Source organism: Ascidia mentula, chromosome 8 (assembly GCF_947561715.1).
Source record: "Ascidia mentula chromosome 8, kaAscMent1.1, whole genome shotgun sequence".
Lineage (NCBI taxonomy): Eukaryota > Metazoa > Chordata > Ascidiacea > Phlebobranchia > Ascidiidae > Ascidia > Ascidia mentula.
In genome coordinates, this window is record NC_138573.1 from 6,652,612 (window position 1) to 6,670,266 (window position 17,655).

At 38.4% G+C, this 17,655-nt stretch overlaps 3 protein-coding genes across 5 annotated transcripts; all 3 read left to right on the top strand.

Annotated features, from left to right (window-relative positions):
* The first annotated feature begins 3,930 nt into the window (after positions 1–3,930).
* LOC145911595 (uncharacterized) lies at positions 3,931–6,466 on the top strand. 3 transcript variants are annotated; one of them, XM_082998991.1, is made up of 3 exons: positions 3,931–4,829; positions 5,598–5,681; positions 5,751–6,466. In XM_082998991.1, the coding sequence occupies exons 2-3, from the start codon at positions 5,648–5,650 to the stop codon at positions 6,161–6,163; spliced, it is 447 nt and encodes a 148-aa protein (XP_082855117.1). In that variant the 5' UTR covers positions 3,931–4,829; positions 5,598–5,647; the 3' UTR covers positions 6,164–6,466. The 3 variants fall into 3 exon arrangements, 2 of the variants coding, with proteins under 2 accessions (XP_082855117.1, XP_082855116.1); XR_014403250.1 differs by having other exon boundaries at positions 3,932–4,829; positions 4,954–5,681; XM_082998990.1 differs by having other exon boundaries at positions 3,932–4,829; positions 4,888–5,681.
* Positions 6,467–7,210: 744 nt separating this feature from the next.
* On the top strand, positions 7,211–8,987 carry LOC145911594 (uncharacterized). The gene is made up of 2 exons (XM_082998989.1): positions 7,211–8,156; positions 8,277–8,987. Exons 1-2 carry the CDS (start codon positions 8,105–8,107, stop codon positions 8,789–8,791), a joined length of 567 nt encoding a protein of 188 aa, XP_082855115.1. The 5' UTR covers positions 7,211–8,104; the 3' UTR covers positions 8,792–8,987.
* Positions 8,988–11,987: 3,000 nt separating this feature from the next.
* LOC145911492 (uncharacterized) lies at positions 11,988–14,254 on the top strand. The gene is made up of 2 exons (XM_082998859.1): positions 11,988–13,135; positions 13,194–14,254. Exons 1-2 carry the CDS (start codon positions 13,081–13,083, stop codon positions 13,676–13,678), a joined length of 540 nt encoding a protein of 179 aa, XP_082854985.1. The 5' UTR covers positions 11,988–13,080; the 3' UTR covers positions 13,679–14,254.
* The last annotated feature ends 3,401 nt before the right edge of the window (positions 14,255–17,655 follow it).

Genomic DNA, 17,655 nt, shown 5'->3' on the forward strand with positions numbered 1-17,655 from the left:
AGAAATGTAACCTTATGGCAAAGAAACGTAAATCAAAACGTTATTTAGTGTAGATCATGTGTTTTGAAAATAAATAAATATTTGCTAGGTCATTTATCTGGTTGTTCTTGCAAAAAACATACATTTCCAATGTAAAAATGTATATTACTGATTGGTTGCACAGTCCTGAAAGTTCATACACCTATGTCCCTTTGACGAAAGTATCTCGAGAATTATTCAACCAAGATGTAATGTGGAAAAACATATATTTTACAAATGCATGCAGCATGCTTTTTATACATCATCGGTATTGTTAAATTGATGTTGTTTGACTTTATACTGAAACAATAATAGTTTAATGCATTTCTTTGTTTGTTTAGTATTTTGTTTTCTTTGTAATGCTGTGCCTGTATATATTATAAAATCTGTGAAAATCAGCAAATGTCTTGCTGTGCAATAACTAACATACTCGCAATGAAGCGGCGATTTGTGTAGAATCAGCTTTTCAATTAGCAGCTATTTATTTACTATACACCGGTTAATTGATACAAAGAATTAGTTTTGGTTTGGGTAGCACATATTTCTCAGATGATAATGGCAAATTTTACCTCAGTTAAGTTAAACAAACCGGTGTAGAGTACCAGATAACTTGCCATGATTGCAATACTGCATAAAAGAGGCAGCAGTATGTAATAAGGAACCAAGTTAATCTGCCCCAACCATGTCTAATAATAACCTATATAATGGATTCCATCGATACGAAAGTGGAAGGGTATAAAAAAAACAATTTTGAAAAATTTAGAACTAAGAAAATACGCAACTTTGACTTGTCCGAAGTCTTAAATATGTGAACCGAGTAGTGATTCAAATGTTAAATCGCAATGAGTGAGTTTTAGACTTATACAACTTCACTTAAAGGTAAACGTTATATATATAAATATGAATTAAAATACAAATTCCTCGCAATGTTTGTAATCGTTATCAATACCGGTGTTAGACTTCGGTTTGTATTCGTACTTACAGTGTGTAAGTAAACTAGTTTGTTCAGATTATTACAGATGTGGAAACCCAACCCTTAGGAAACAGTCAGTAACATGCACACAGACAAGGTAAATTAGAATAAGGCAACTCAATACAATTCTGACTTCTTTCTGTAATATGTTTTTACCAGAGTATTCCTGCGGGACCGCGGGATGTCTACTTTTTGATCTGTTGCTTTGGTTTTCTGCAATCATTGTGCTAATCGCGGGAGTTTCACTGGTGGCCGGGATAGTTTTTTCGTTCTTAAACTTTGTAGCCTTGTTGACGAATTTATTTAATTGGGGTGAACAAGAATGTGGATGTTACAGGGCAAGGAGGGACAGACGGGGAAGGGCTAACGCGAATCCTAATATTACTGTAACTCAAAACAACCAGGCGGAGGAAAAAAATGTTCCAGTGCCGAGAAATGCTCAACTGAGCATCGTGTTTTCGGTTCGAAAATGCAAGAGCGTCCGATTGGATCGTTATGAGAAACAAATTTTCCAACCAAGCGAATCATCACTAACCTCGCGAAGTTTTTTGTTGCTTTCTTGGAATAACGTTTTAAACTATTGTCAGGTGTTGTTTTCCAAACTACTTCCTTTTTATTTTGGAGAATGTGGGTACTTGTGCTTATTATATTTGTGCTGACTGTAAAACTACGGACCTTTTTGTCTACACGAGCATCATCTTCAGCAATTATTCACCCAATTACACCATATGTTTTTTGGCCAAATAACCTACAGTGCTAAAGGCTGAAACCCATTTCAAGATATGTGCAAAAAAGGTCATATTGATTGAGAGCTGCAGACAAGGTGTACACGCACTGTTTCGACCTGTGAGGTCTCATCAGTGCAGTTGCAGTGGATTGTCTCTGTTCTTTGGTACTCAGTATAGGGTACCCAACGGATCGACGTTGACCGAAAGGTACCACAAAGTGGAAATCAGTTTGCCCGCTAGTATATCTTCCTGAAATATGTGAGTGCATGTGTAGCACCCGTATTTTTTAATGTGAACGATCCTCCAACATTATCAGAAAAACAAACATTTTAATAAAATATGAGCGAAGTATCCTACACTTATAAATAAAATGTCTTTAAATGTTGTACAAAACGTGCACAAATGTATTAGCAGGCCCCTGCGCAAGGATGGCACGCAAAATCGTGAAGCGTTCCTCATTTAAAAAAAAAGACAAAACGTGACCTTACAAGAATAAAGGAAATACAGAAATTTCACGTTTCGAAGACTTTGCAATGTCAGGTTTTGAAACCATCAACAATGAACTCTGAGATCAAAAGCATAAAAGCAGCTTTAATTTCAGGAAAACATCAGTCCAGCAACATGAAGCAAAAAGTTTTTTTGTAGAATATTATTTTGAAAACAAATTTCAATAGTCACAGGCTATTACATCAAGGAAAAAGTAATTACAACACATACTTTTAGTCACAAAATAACGTTGCTTGTTTGCAGCTTACTAACTATTTTTTGCCTTATATTAGTGTCGAGTTATGATAACAGATAATGTTTTGATTGCAAATGGATCTTGCAAAAAGAGGACATAAAGTTACAGTTTTAAATGTTTTTTCGCAAAATTATCAAAATTACAGTTGTTGCATTAAGTTACTTTTATATCATGTTTGCAGTTTGTAGCAATATTGTTAATCAACTTGCATTAGACCATGACAGATGTTGAAATGCAATCTACTGAGGGACCAGGTAAGTTCGTGCAAGGCACTAAACCATTTTTTAAGTTTTTGACTCAGTGCTCATCAAAAACAAAATGTACGTTTGAACCAGTTGTCTCCTGTGGAACAATTGGATGTCTACTTTTCTGCTTGTCGTTGTGGTTTCCCGCCATCATCGTGCTGCTGGCTCACGTGTCACGAACCGTAGGAGTATTTTTGCTTGTATTGGGTTTTGTTGCGGCGCTAACTGGTGTACGGAATTGGTGGGGAGATATAAAATACAAGGCCAACAGAGAGAGAAGGTTGGATACCGCATCACATTCGGTAACAACAACAAGGTGTGTTTTTCAAAGTCCATGCACTACGTTTAAGACAAACTCCGATGCTCCACCCGCATATGAAGATGTTGTCGGTTGGAAAATGTATCCACTTCCCTATGAGGGCTGTGAATCGTTAATGTTGTGATGAAAGCAATGATATTTAAAAGTTTCTCAAAATTTGCCCCGGTGTTTGCAGGATGATGTAACTGAACTCTCTGTTATTTTTACCTGTTAACGCGTGATTGATTTTGTTGTAGTTTGCGTATCTCCCACAATTAAATCAGTAACTTACTATTCCCCAAGGCGGGAATTTGTTTAGGGAGGACATTTGTTACGTCACACAACCGGATCATTACGCTGGTCAAAAATTACGCCAACAAAACGTGACTTTCGATTCCGTGAAACTCGTGCATCGCCAGCGGCGTCAGACTTCATACATCGCATAGTTTGGGGAATTCCTATGACTCAGACACGCGGAAAAATACAGATTCGTATTTGAAAAAGTTTTGCCCCAAAACCGCTGTTAAAGTGTTGTAAACATTGTCACACAGAGCAAATTTTACACATACATACTTTTTGTACTTTGCGAAAAGACGTTATTTGATCAACACTTATTAATTTGCTCCATGCAACTTAATAAAATGAAAATACAAGATACACAATACAATTAAAAGGCATTATTTAAATAAGCTGCTTACCAGGTTGTGGATATACGCTGCGTTTACTTCGCACTTTTCAGTACAACAACTGTGCCTGTTGACGAAACGCGAGTAAGCGCACGTTTCTCATAACTCATTTACGCCGTCGAGTCACGTGATGTCACGAGCAAACAACTACGTCATACACAGAGACGCTTTAACCAAGCCCGCGCCACGCGGTGTTGTTTTCGTCTGAACAGGCTTCGGTCCAGCTAGGATGAACGCTTGTTTACAAGATACAAGATACAAGCAACTGTTTGCACAGTTATCAGTGCGGATACTTTTTAATATAGAGTTATAGCAGTAAGTCCTTTAGTTGTCAGCACATGGTATAGTTTAGAATGAAAGTCTATTAAAATCGTCAACCAATTATAAAGTTAGTCTTTGGTTGGGTAAAAGTCCGACACTGTACTGCGTATAAAATAAAACAGCAAGTTGTATAACCTTGCAGTGTATAGCTTAACATTACAATTCTTGTTAAGTGCGATGATAAGCTTGTATATATACAGGAAACGTGATGTTCTTACAACAACTTAACCTAAGCGATGTCGAAAAGAATTGCCATTTATCAGATAACGTTGTTAACTGTGGACATAGAGCGGAAACGGTCGAATCCTGGTATGCGTCACTTGCGGTTGTGACGCGTTTTATGAGAGTTTGACGAAATCTCTTCCAGTAAATTCCAGCGTGTTGTTTTGATAATGGCTGAAAACATTTTTGACATTAGTTTTCGGGGTTGCGAAGGCGAAGTTTGTGAGCAAGGCATGAGCTGACAAGATCTTTTTTGGAAAGTGTGGGTTGAAATGGCCTGATACCACTTTCAATTAGATTGAAGTTTATGTTTGATGACTTGTTGACGCGAAGGGAACACTCAGATATTAACGATGGTGTTAATTTCATGGTAATTTAGACAAACATATGTTGTATTATAAAGTTTATACATATAAAGTCTTTAATCAACACTAGAACAAAATGAAAACAAAACAATAAAGCAAATGTTTTTGGATTCAATTTTAGAGTTAGGGTAATTACAGAAAGCATAAACGCTTATAAATATTTGATAACCGATTGCACGCCAATGCCTGCCAGCACACACCAAGAACAAACATCAAACCTTAGGATAAGAAGTAAGTTTTACTCTTTTAAAAAATCGCTTCGGAGGCCAAGTGCATTTTTTTATTACAGTAACGGATTGGGCAACTAACTATGGCGAGCGCTTTATCATACTTGGCGCGTTCATAATCTTTCCAGGGGTCGTTTGCCTTATCGGCGGCATCTCGAAGCCTGCAGGGATTACTCTCCTTAGCTTGAGCGCCGTGTCGGGAATTATAGGTTTCACCTCATGCTGCATTAACCGTTTCTCGAAGGATGAGGACTCAAACCAAATAACAGACCACGCGGAACAAGGGCAAAGGCAACAGGCTACAGAAAATAACGCAGAAGAGGGTGCGTCCGGACCAACTTGTGGACCACCTTGTTATTCTCAGGTTGAAAATGAAAAGGAGAAACCGAAGCTACCTTCGTATGAAGATGCCACAAACAATTATAAGACCACAAAGTCAGAGAGTTTTTGAAGTTTGCAATTGGCTGTTTTGCCTTTTTTCCATCACTGTAGTTAAGCCATCGGAAATTGCTGGAACCGTTTAATATTATTTATGCTGTTGCCTATTTACATTTTTTGTGTTGTTGCATTTGTTGTTTTTGGAATATAGCCTACTGCCTTGCCGACGTAAAATTTTACAATCTACATTACCTTGTTTGTACAGTGCATTACCTCGTTTGTACAGTGAAGGGCGTTCTGTGTACAGCTGCTGTAGTACTCAGTGCAAGCATTTTATTTACGTCGTTTGTAATAGTTACAGCATCCAATAATGATTTTTTTTTTCGATTCACAGATTTAAAACATTTAGAGTAATTTGATTTGTAACTGCACCAAAACCTTAACATGAATCGGGATTTTCCCGCTCCTCAAGTCACAGGTATATAGAGAATTACCGATAACGCCAAAAAGCCACTGTTTAAAAAATAACGTTTATTTTTATTTTCAGTTAACCGTACGTGGGTGTGCTGGGCCTGTTTCTTTCTGTTCTTTGGTGTATTCCTGTTTTTTCCCGCCATAATCCTGCTGGTGCTCAAGGTCTCCGAAACCGCCTCGATCGTACTTTTCAGTATCGGTGGCGCCTTCGTTGCCGGAAGCTTGATCTCGTATTGGTGTTGCGTGCTCGAGGTGGAAGAAAAAGCGGAAAGGGCAGCAGACCCGCCCGCTACCATCCTACACCTCCCGACAGATCACCAGTTCCAGTGCGTGGTCGAGCCAGGCGAAACGAAACAACGAGGGGTGAAAATGCAAACCCTTGTTCATCCCAAAATGATGGTGACATACAGTGAAGACGACAAGCTGCGCCCGGACTACAGGATCGAGATGGAGGGAGCGCAAAGCACTGAAATCCGACCCAGCTGATGTTGCTAATTGCTATTGCGGTCGAAGGGTCCCTGAAGGACTTTGTAGTACTGAATCAATGTCTATGAGAAATATTTTATTTAAATTTATTTTTATTTTTATATACGTGCTATTCATTTACCTTTTGTGAGTAAACGCTGCAACGTGACGTCATATTCTGCTTTTATGTTTTACCTTTCATATATTGTTCACTTCTCTGTATGCCAATTTTTCGCATAAATATTGCTGCTTCTGTCATCCTGGTTTCTTTGTCATCAAACACAAGTTCAATAATTTTTTTACTGAAATTCTATTGTTTTTCAGGTTGTTGCTGTAAGTAAATCTAGGTCTAGTTATTTTTGATAACATAAAGTGTTAAATTACCTGTCCGGAAAGTCCACTTCGAAGAACTTTGTAAATTACCAATACCTTGCGGTTATCAGGACGATGCAATCTTCCACAAACACCCGAACCTATTACCGACACCAAAAACCGCATGGTAAGTATGATACAGTCCTAGATTTCTCAAAAAATAAGTAAAGCCGCTAATTCGCCTTTATACTTTGTGTTGCAGAAGTTGGTCCACGTGCATGCCTGCTTTTGGTAGGCTTTTTCTTCTGTATTCCCGGCATAGTTTTATTGGCTAGTAACCTTTCCAACACCGCTGGCATAGTGCTCCTTTGCGTGGCGGGCACATTTCTACTTTTAAGCTTTATCTTATATGGCATCAACTGCCAGAAGCAGAAGCAGACTCAAATGCCCAATACGGGTGTAGTTACTGTGGCAACAACAAGTGTCCAACAGCAACAACAGCAACCTTATATTGTCCAACAAAGTCGAACCAACCAGCAGCAAACAAACGTCCACCCCACTACTACGGTATTTCAGGCTTACGGCCTTCCTCAAGTGTCTTTGTCGTACAACCAACAGGGAGTGATGACTGCGAATATGGGACAAATGCCACAGTGTAATGTGCAGCCTAATGACCCAACGCAAGTACCGACACCTGCCCCACCATCGTACGAGGACGTAGCCCAAAACGATAAGGGTTTTGGGGAAGTTTAGGAATGCAAGGAAACACATTGATCACTGTGGAGTTGGTGCTGTGTATCACAAATATTGCCCCCTTCCATGCACAATGTATACCGTGCCTTGTTTTTCGTCATGTACAAAAAATTGCACCATTGCGATCTTTGAACTATACGTACTATATTGCTGTGCAACATTTTCTGAGAGTGCTTTTTTATGTAGTTTCATTAAAACCCAACTTTGCAGTGCATTATGTTTATATTTTACATACTTATGTTGAATGCAATATATATTTTTTGCTTCTTTTCCCTTTCAGTACTGCAAAGTGTGTGTAATGAGTATTAAAGTGCTGCGCCCCTTAATATGCATGCAGATCGTGATGAGTGCAATACATTCGTAATTTATATCATAACTGTGTACACGAAAATCATGTGGGTGCACAAAGGCTTACGAAACACATATCTTTATTGCTTTTTATTTATTAAATAATTAAAAATTGTGGTTTAAGATCTTTTTAAAGCAATTTGCTGTAATGTCATGTCACTTGCACTGGCCTTTATATCTAAAACATTGTATTGTTATAACATGCCGCTGTTCCATGTTATTTTCCACGTTGCAAAGGCAGTCACAGTTACTGATTAACTTTATTGAGCAACATAATTGTATTCACTTTTGTCTGTAGAAAGTAACATTCTTTTTCGTTCTACCGAGTTTCCTTCTTTCAAAAGCGAACATCATAACAGAGCACAAGGGGGTAGTTTCTGGAACAACTATACACCCGGTGGTCTCTGAAACCCACAAAAACCTTAGTATTACCATATAAGACACTTAAGCCAACTGTACATCTGTCTATTCAATAACCATCCTTTTTCTTGTGTATATTTCAATGTAGGTGCTAGACAAAAATAAAGTTGTTTCTGTTTTCTGATACAAATGCCACAGCCTCAACAATTGGAATTACAAGAAAATGTTCCGCAAAAAAAAAGTAAATACGTCCAAATGTTTTTTTTGTATTTTTGTATCGGCACTATTGCTGTATTTCACAAAAAACCATGAGAAGTATTTCATTACATTGCATAACGCTGCTGTTGCTGTTGTATTTCAGACGAAACCTGTAAACTGTGTTGCGGAGCCGGATTCTTGGGATTTGGCGTTGTTGTCATGTTGGCCGCCGTAATTCCCATAGCCACCGGCGATTCATACATTGCCGGTGTCGCTATGGGCTTGGGAGGGATAATTGCCATCATCATAGGCTGTTGTACGTTATCCCGTAGCGATCCCAAGCGAAAACACACACCACTGAATGAACAGCGTCAGCATGTGGATGAAGATTTTATGGTTGAGCAGCAACAACCTTTTGTGGTTCAACACGGCACCGTCGTCACCATCCCAGCAAATCTACTTCCGTCCTCAAGCATAAGTTACACTCCACAGGGTGAGCCAATGCAACCCAATATCTACCTTCAAGCAGTCGTGTGCCCTACAGCGCCACCATCGACACAAGCGCAGTGGTTTCAAGGAGCGCAGAGTCACCCACCGATTAATCCCAACTATAAGCCTGTTATGCAAACAAATCTCGATGAAGCTCCACCTTCATATAATGAAGCAATTGCTAGTTAAGGCTTGACGTATTGCGCTGCTGAATCGAAAAAGGTGTAGCCAAAATGTCACACACAGCATATCTTGTTTGCTTTTTTTAACCTATTCGTGGTGAAATGTTTTTTTTTTATTTTAGGTACTAAATCTTTCATTTTAACATTTTTGCCTCACTGCTGCGTTTAATGGTGCCACTCACATATTAATAAAAAAATCTTAAATACAATTTGCTTTTGTTAGTATTATCTGGTAGCAGAATGAATATTTCCAATGGAAAAAATGCTTGCTGCTTGACAGACGTAACTAAAGATCGGGTAATACCCTGGATCATATCTAATACTGTTGACAACCGAGCAACAGGTTCCGAGAATCCTAGTTGTTCCCCATAGCGACGAACAGTTTATTTGGCTTTGGTTCAGTTAGAATGTGCACTAGTTGGCGAGAGAGGTACGGCTGATACTTTGTAGCGTAACAAGATACAACCCATTGTTTGCAATGTTTTCAGTGAGCAGACAATGGAATATCGCAGCTTTGTTTGGAATATGATGTTCAGGTCATTTTGAAGCCTTTTGGTTGTGCCGCTAAATCAATATCTCGCTATACAAAAATGATAGTCCAGTAGGTAAAAAACGATATGATGCGCATGTAGTGCAGGATTAAGATGGATAGGACATAAAGTATTTGGGACCATCCCAGCTAATGTTAGCCATTTGAAAATATTGCACTGTCCTAAAAACATGTTTATTTCTGTTCAAGCTATCGCAAAACGGAGTCACAGATTTGAATAACTTTTGGGAGTCTTTCAAAAAAAAACTCTTTCCATGACAAGTTAGTTAGTTGTACTATATCCTATTTTACAAGGAAATGTAACACTAGAATGCGTCTGGTCAGGGTCTCTTAAACCCCTCCTGCATGCCGCCTGGTGATATAGTCCACTCGCACATCTGCCTATTACTCTAACCTTTCAATGGTTCCTAGATTTCAGTGTAGTTGTTAGATGTAAGAAAACTTTCTGTTGTTTGCAATAACAAATACCACTGCGTCAGAAACAAGAATTGCAAGAAAATGAGTCTCAAAAACGGTAAATTTGTAGTACTTTTTGAAAGTACTATTTTAATGTTATGTAATTTGACCCTTTTATATTAAAACTGTCAATCACAGACCTTTTTCTGCTTTGGCCAAATTGAACGAAATGCATAAACGTCACGTTTATAAGTCCACTGTATCGAACGAGGATTTTCGCATATCTCATGGCACAATAACTTTTTTCAGAAGTTGCTTTTTTTTCAGAAGAAACTTGTAAACGTTGCTGCGGAGCCGGTTTATTGATATATGGTATCGTTGTCGTTATGGGCGCTGTAGTATTCATAGCCATAGGCTTTTCATACATTCTCGCTTTCTGTATGATCTTGGGAGGAACAATTTCCATCATCTCAGGCGTCTGTACTTTACGCTCACCTGCGGTTGCCCAACTTCAGCAACAACACGACAACGTCGCACAACTCCCAACAAATGTACACCCGACAACAACTATATGTTACACACCACATGGTCAGGCAATGCATCCTACTATCTACGTTCAAGGGGCCATAGCGCCACCATTGACAGAAGCGAGGTGGTTTCAAAGCGCAGAGTGTCTCCCACTTAACAATCCCAACTATGAGACTGTTTTCCAAACAAACCAAGAAGAAGCGCCACCATCATATAATGAAGTGATGGCAAGTTGAGTTGCTACTTTCTGTGGTGCGACGACCATGGTAAAGGTGAAGTCGAATTTGTCCATAACTATATTACTCTTCTGCTTGTACTTCGAAATTGTTAAGTTCCTATTTTTATCTATCTGGTGCTTTGTTAGTTTCTGAACTAACACAAAAGTTCAACACATTGCGCCTTTTTTTTCTGCCGAAGCCATGTACTAAGTCGATCAATTCCCTTTAGTTGGTTTAATAAAAACAAAAACTGTTTGTTTGTTTTTGTGTCCGCTTGGTGGCCATGATGTAATTGTTTTTATTGGTAAAACGCCCGACCCATATACCAAGAAGAAAATCTGATCGGTATTCGTGGCCAGGATATACTTGGTTCAAATCTCGGCGTGGTTAAAAAAAAGTGACGGATCCGTTTAAGTTTGGTCTTACATCAATACGTACATCTGAGGAAAAAAGGGTAACGCGGTTTCTATCAGTTTAACGGTGAAATGCACGCCAAGCTCAACTTCTTGCTCTGCATGTACTGTGACTGAGCGTGACTTGCGCAAAGCTTGTGAACTCCAACACACAGCGCCCCCTTTCACTGCAGTTAAATGTTCAAAAGAGTTAGGAATACACAACAGCCAAAAGGCAAACTGTTAGACAACAACTATATAATTTGTTGCGCGAAGCAAAATGAGTTCATAGTTTTAAGAATTCAACAGCAATGACAACTTCGGCTGGCCAACTCCAATACTTTCCATTCGTAACACAAACGGGCACCAACTAAAAAAATAACGTGCCGAGGTCATTAAATGCTGAGAATGGCCGTTCAAATGATATTATCCTACAACCACAGCGACATGCGCTTTATAACAGCCGTAGTGGTCAGTCAAAGCAATTTTACATTTTGACGTACTTCTTAAGGCGCGAGACCAGTTTTTCTGCAAAATGCACCTGAATATTGGTAATGTTTTTAACTAAGTTGTCATAACTACTCAGCACCTAAACTTTTATCAGCAATTGCCGACGCATCTGTGGCAAAATTGACGGTCATGCCTCACTGATTACTTTTAACATGAGAAAGGGTGAAGTCCACCACAACTTATCCTCAATCGCTCCCTTTTGGATCCGCTCCCGATTTGTAGTATCACTTACTGGTGAATTGCTAAGAAATATCCAAAGTTTTTTATCATGTGAACCACGTCAAGATATTTGTTATGCCCAATATTCGTGGTAAATTTCACAATTTAATGAATGGCCTTGTCTAATTTTGTATAAACTAGCTACGAGTATAAACAGCAGTAAACTTGAAATTTCTTAAACTGAGCCAGATATGAATGTCCATGAGAAAGCAAATCACGAAAACAAAAAGAAATCCAAACACCAAAACCACTGTAAACAGACGAGTGACGCGTGACCTGGCCGAACAACATTTCGCTCCTACGTCACTTCGTCGCATGCCTTCTTCACTAGACAAATATTTCCGCACGTTCGCCAAACATCCATTTGTATCAGACTTTCTTCCAGTTAAAACTCAGCTACAAGAGACGCTTTAGGTGCTGGGGGGATTGTATTTAATTTGTAGTGGACTAGAAAACTTTTTAGCATATAGTCGCACCAAGCTATACAGTGATGTGACCTCATATAGGTCGAATAGTGGCCATATGTATGCTGTTCTGAGAATTGTGGGAAATATATATTAGCAGCATGACAGGTTGAGAGTTTTTAATTGCTGGAGAAAGTAAATTTAACTCATAAAGTGGAGCAGCACATTTTTGTCTTGGAAACCAAATGGTTTCGCTGTAACTACACTGCCTGTTACAATACTGGTTTATGCAAAACTTACCAAGTGAGCGTATGGGTTATACTTTAATTTCATAGTTGCATTTTGTATTGTGAATTTTTAGTGTCCTAAATTTTCAGGAACTTGGGGCTTTTATATACTTTGAATTTGGTGTCACGTATGTCACGGGCAACGGCTTACATTGAGGAAATTTTTTCCAAAAAAACCGTAACAAGTCGTAGATTCCGAGTGCGTTAGGAGAAAATTACGAAAAAGTACATTCTAACGAACGTGACGCGCAAATGTTGTTTTGAATCTATGACGTAACGAACAAACAGTGGTGTGAATCACACGAGGTCTGTTCGGTGCGCGAGGTTTCGTCTGGCGTAAACGTCGTTAAAACCTGCGGGGTGGTTTTGAAAAAAAAATCTTCTCTGTTGGCCTGTTTGTTTAAGTAAATATATATTTAATCTCCATTGCATGATTTTGGATATCACATTGTGTTACATTGGCAACCTGTTTAAAATTATTTTACAATTGTATGCATAAGTTAAACTACGTAAGATAATGCTCAATGCCGTGTGTTTGGTTTCAATTAAATTACGATAGGTCTGAAATGATGCAATTATCTAGAAAACATACAAAGCATTGTACCGCAAGCATTAACATCACTAAATTCGAAGGAAAAGCGTAGGCCCACGTTTTTTGTAACAACGGAATTAACAAACAATTCACATGGCTTCAATCAAGTTACTAGCATTGACTCTTCTTGTACTTCACTTTATTTAGATATTATTATTTGTAAGTAACCTTTCATTAAAATATAAAAGGTTTGGCAAGCTATGTCACCCGCCTATGGTCAAAGCGCGGGTTACAATAACACAACACAAAAGAAAAGTAAGTCGACAGTTTCTAACTTTTTGACCGTTTTGAACGCATTTCATTATTTTTTTAGGGGACAACTGTGCATTCTACAGCGGGATCTCGCTTATGATACTGGGCTTTCTGTGCATTTTTGGAGCAGTGTATCCCATTGCCAGCGGAGAATCTTTTGTCATGGGAATTGCTCTCGGTTCTGGGGGATTCCTCATGGTTTGTGGAGGTTTCTTCGCGTTTCTACGCAGTCAGCCGCGAAAACCACGTACTCGATCGCCAGATACTCAATCAGCAGCAAACCCTGTATCTCAACAACAACCTTTCGTCGTCCAGCGAGGCAACGTTATTACTCTGCCTACACATGTCCACCCAGCAACTACTATAAGTTACGAAGGCCAAGAAATGCAGTCGTTCAATATGGATGACGATTGTGCGCCACCGAGCGCACCAATTGACGCTGTACATACAGACATTGAAAGGCAACCTCCCATCAATCCTATCTATCAGTCTCCTTCAAGCTACGAGTCACATCCACCTTCATATAAGGAGGTTATTGAAAGCTGATTCGAAATATGCACGTGCCGACGTATTGTGTTACTCTGCTCTGTAGACTTTTTTGTGCTTTTTGATTCAATTTTTTTTCTACCAATTGCCATGCACACGTCTGCTTAAGCATGAACTTTTTTAGGATTTCGTAATCCTACAAAAGCTTGGTCAACAGCATTTTTCAGAAAGTGACCTGCTAATTTTTCAAGTTTAGGCATGTGCCTTGACATTGTATGAGAAGTCACAAAACAAAAACAATTATTGCCATAATGGGAAGTTGTGACCTCGCACACAACATAAAAAGCACTTGTACTTGTGTGTTGTTTAATAAAAGGTTACTGCTGTAGTGAAAATACTTTGCTGTTTACTGCTAAATTGTTGCACACTACAATTACTTCTGGTCAACTATTAATCCTAGTTAACACTAGCTTTGGTAGCGATGATATCTTTATTCAAACCACAAAAATCAACCAAACATATATTCCCACTCAAAGTTATTGCTAAGAAATTATATTATGTCAGTAAAGATTTGCATTGTATTGCTTGGGCGTGACAACCACCGGTGTGGTTAGTTTTAGGTTTTGCGGTGTAGATTCCCAAACCCAATTTCGTTAATTCTTTCACGTTATGTTTTCTATGTTTGGCACAACTCTCGTTATTATGTGACAAAGGCTGCGCAGTAGACGTGCGCGTGCAGACCGCATGGTTATGTTTTTCATTGCTAGTTGAAGTAAATCTCCATCGAAGATTGAAGTAAATCTCCAAGAATTGTGCCTCATCAGATAAGATAGGCTAAATCTAAAACAAGATAAGGTGGATGTAGCATCATTTCAGACCTTACTCTTTTTCAGTGGTTTACAAAAAAAGTGACAATCCACAGCAACTATAGTATAGCCTACCAGTTCCTCACTTGTTTCAAATGATTTGTTAATTGTGGCCCGGTAACATGTAGGCTGTATGTGCTTAAAGTTTTGCATTAAAATGTAGTTTTTGCACATATTCCGGTACGATATGTTTTAATTTACATAGTAATGCTATGCAATGAATTCCAAGTGTTACCTTACTTAATACCGGTTGTCTGAACTAAGTCTTGCAAAAGAGAAATTGTAAGAAAATCAATAAAATGTAATCGCCGGTTTATACAACACACCTTTTATTCACAAATCTTTGAATGCAAATTAAACTTACTTACTTAGACAAAAGCAGACAAGTCAAAATGAAGGCAGAATTTGCATTGCTTTCATACGCAATAATGAATGCTTTATGACGATTCCCTTGATCTCAGCTTGGCAGACGTAACAATATAAGCGTCACAATCGTTTCCTTGTAACTAATGCTAAACAAAGGGCAAATTTGGGCTGTTTTGAAAATGGAATTTTTGAGAGTGTGGTCAGTTGTACAGAGAGGACGTATATTTATTGCGGAGAGTTGTGAGAGAATTGTTTTCAGAAAACCATGGGAAACTGTTTTGGATGCAGAAACCGTGCAGAGGTAAGACATTGGCTTGTAACTAGAGAGTGTTTATCTGTTATTTAACCTCGGATTTTATCACATTTAAATTTGTTTTAAAAATGTATGTTGTGGTTTCACATTAAGCTGCTAGGTTTTAACAAACCAAATGGTTTACTTTTGTATTGGTTTTCATCAGCAGGTGGATGATCGAGATACAAAGGCTATTGAAGTGGACGTCCATAGTGTCACCGATAATGTATGTTGTGGTTCACATTAAGCTGCTAGGTTTTAACAAACCAAATGGTTTACTTTTGTATTGGTTTTTATCAGCAGGTGGATGATCGAGATACAAAGGCTATTGAAGTGGACGTTCATAGTGTCACCGATAATGTATGTTGTGGTTCACATTAAGCTGCTAGGTTTTAACAAACCAAATGGTTTACTTTTGTATTGGTTTTCATCAGCAGGTGGATGATCGAGATACAAAGGCTATTGAAGTGGACGTCCATAGTGTCACCGATAATGTATGTTGTGGTTCACATTAAGCTGCTAGGTTTTAACAAACCAAATGGTTTACTTTGGTATTGGTTTTTATTAGCAGATAGATGATCGAAATACAAAGGCTGTTGAAGTGGACGTTCATAGTGTCACCGATAATGTATGTTGTGGTTCACATTAAGCTGCTAGGTTTTAACAAACCAAATGGTTTACTTTTGTATTGGTTTTTATCAGCAGGTGGTTGATCGAGATACAAAGGCTATTGAAGTGGACGTTCATAGTGTCACCGATAATGTATGTTGTGGTTCACATTAAGCTGCTAGGTTTTAACAAACCAAATGGTTTACTTTTGTGTTGGTTTTTATCAGCAGGTGGTTGATCGAGATACAAAGGCTATAGAAGTGGACGTTCATAGTGTCACCGATAATGTATGTTGTGGTTCACATTAAGCTGCTAGGTTTTAACAAACCAAATGGTTTACTTTTGTATTGGTTTTTATTAGCAGATGGTTGATCGAGATACAAAGGCTATTGAGGTGGACGTTCATAGTGTCACCGATAATGTATGTTGTGGTTCACATTAAGCTGCTAGGTTTTAACAAACCAAATGGTTTACTTTTGTATTGTTTTTATTAGCAGATGGTTGATCGAGATACAAAGGCTATTGAGGTGGACGTTCATAGTGTCACCGATAATGTATGTTGTGGTTCACATTAAGCTGCTAGGTTTTAACAAACCAAATGGTTTACTTTTGTATTGGTTTTTATTAGCAGATGGTTGATCGAGATACAAAGGCTATTGAGGTGGACGTTCATAGTGTCACCGAAAATGTATGTTGTGGTTCACATTAAGCTGCTAGGTTTTAACAAACCAAATGGTTTACTTTTGTATTGGTTTTTATCAGCAGGTGGTTGATCGAGATACAAAGGCTATTGAGGTGGACGTTCATAGTGTCACCGATAATGTATGTTGTGGTTCACATTAAGCTGCTAGGTTTTAACAAACCAAATGGTTTACTTTTGTATTGGTTTTTATTAGCAGATGGTTGATCGAGATACAAAGGCTATTGAGGTGGACGTTCATAGTGTCACCGATAATGTATGTTGTGGTTCACATTAAGCTGCTAGGTTTTAACAAACCAAATGGTTTACTTTTGTATTGGTTTTTATCAGCAGATGGTTGATCGAGATACAAAGGCTATTGAGGTGGACGTTCATAGTGTCACCGAAAATGTATGTTGTGGTTCACATTAAGCTGCTAGGTTTTAACAAACCAAATGGTTTACTTTTGTATTGGTTTTTATCAGCAGATGGTTGATCGAGATACAAAGGCTATTGAGGTGGACGTTCATAGTGTCACCGAAAATGTATGTTGTGGTTCACATTAAGCTGCTAGGTTTTAACAAACCAAATGGTTTACTTTTGTATTGGTTTTTATCAGCAGGTGGTTGATCGAGATACAAAGGCTATTGAAGTGGACGTTCATAGTGTCACCGATAATGTATGTTGTGGTTCACATTAAGCTGCTAGGTTTTAACAAACCAACTGGTTTACTTTTGTATTGGTTTTTATCAGCAGGTGGATGATCGAGATACAAAGGCTATTGAAGTGGACGTTCATAGTGTCACCGATAATGTATGTTGTGGTTCACATTAAGCTGCTAGGTTTTAACAAACCAAATGGTTTACTTTTGTATTGGTTTTTATCAGCAGATGGTTGATCGAGATACAAAGGCTATTGAAGTGGACGTTCATAGTGTCACCGATAATGTATGTTGTGGTTCACATTAAGCTGCTAGGTTTTAACAAACCAAATGGTTTACTTTTGTATTGGTTTTTATCAGCAGGTGGTTGATCGAGATATAAAGACTGTTGAGGTGGACGTTCATAGTGTCACCGATAATGTATGTTGTGGTTCACATTAAGCTGCTAGGTTTTAACAAACCAAATGGTTTACTTTTGTATTGGTTTTTTTTAGCAGGTAGATGATCGAGATACAAAGGCTATTGAAGTGGACGTTCATAGTGTCACCGATAATGTATGTTGTG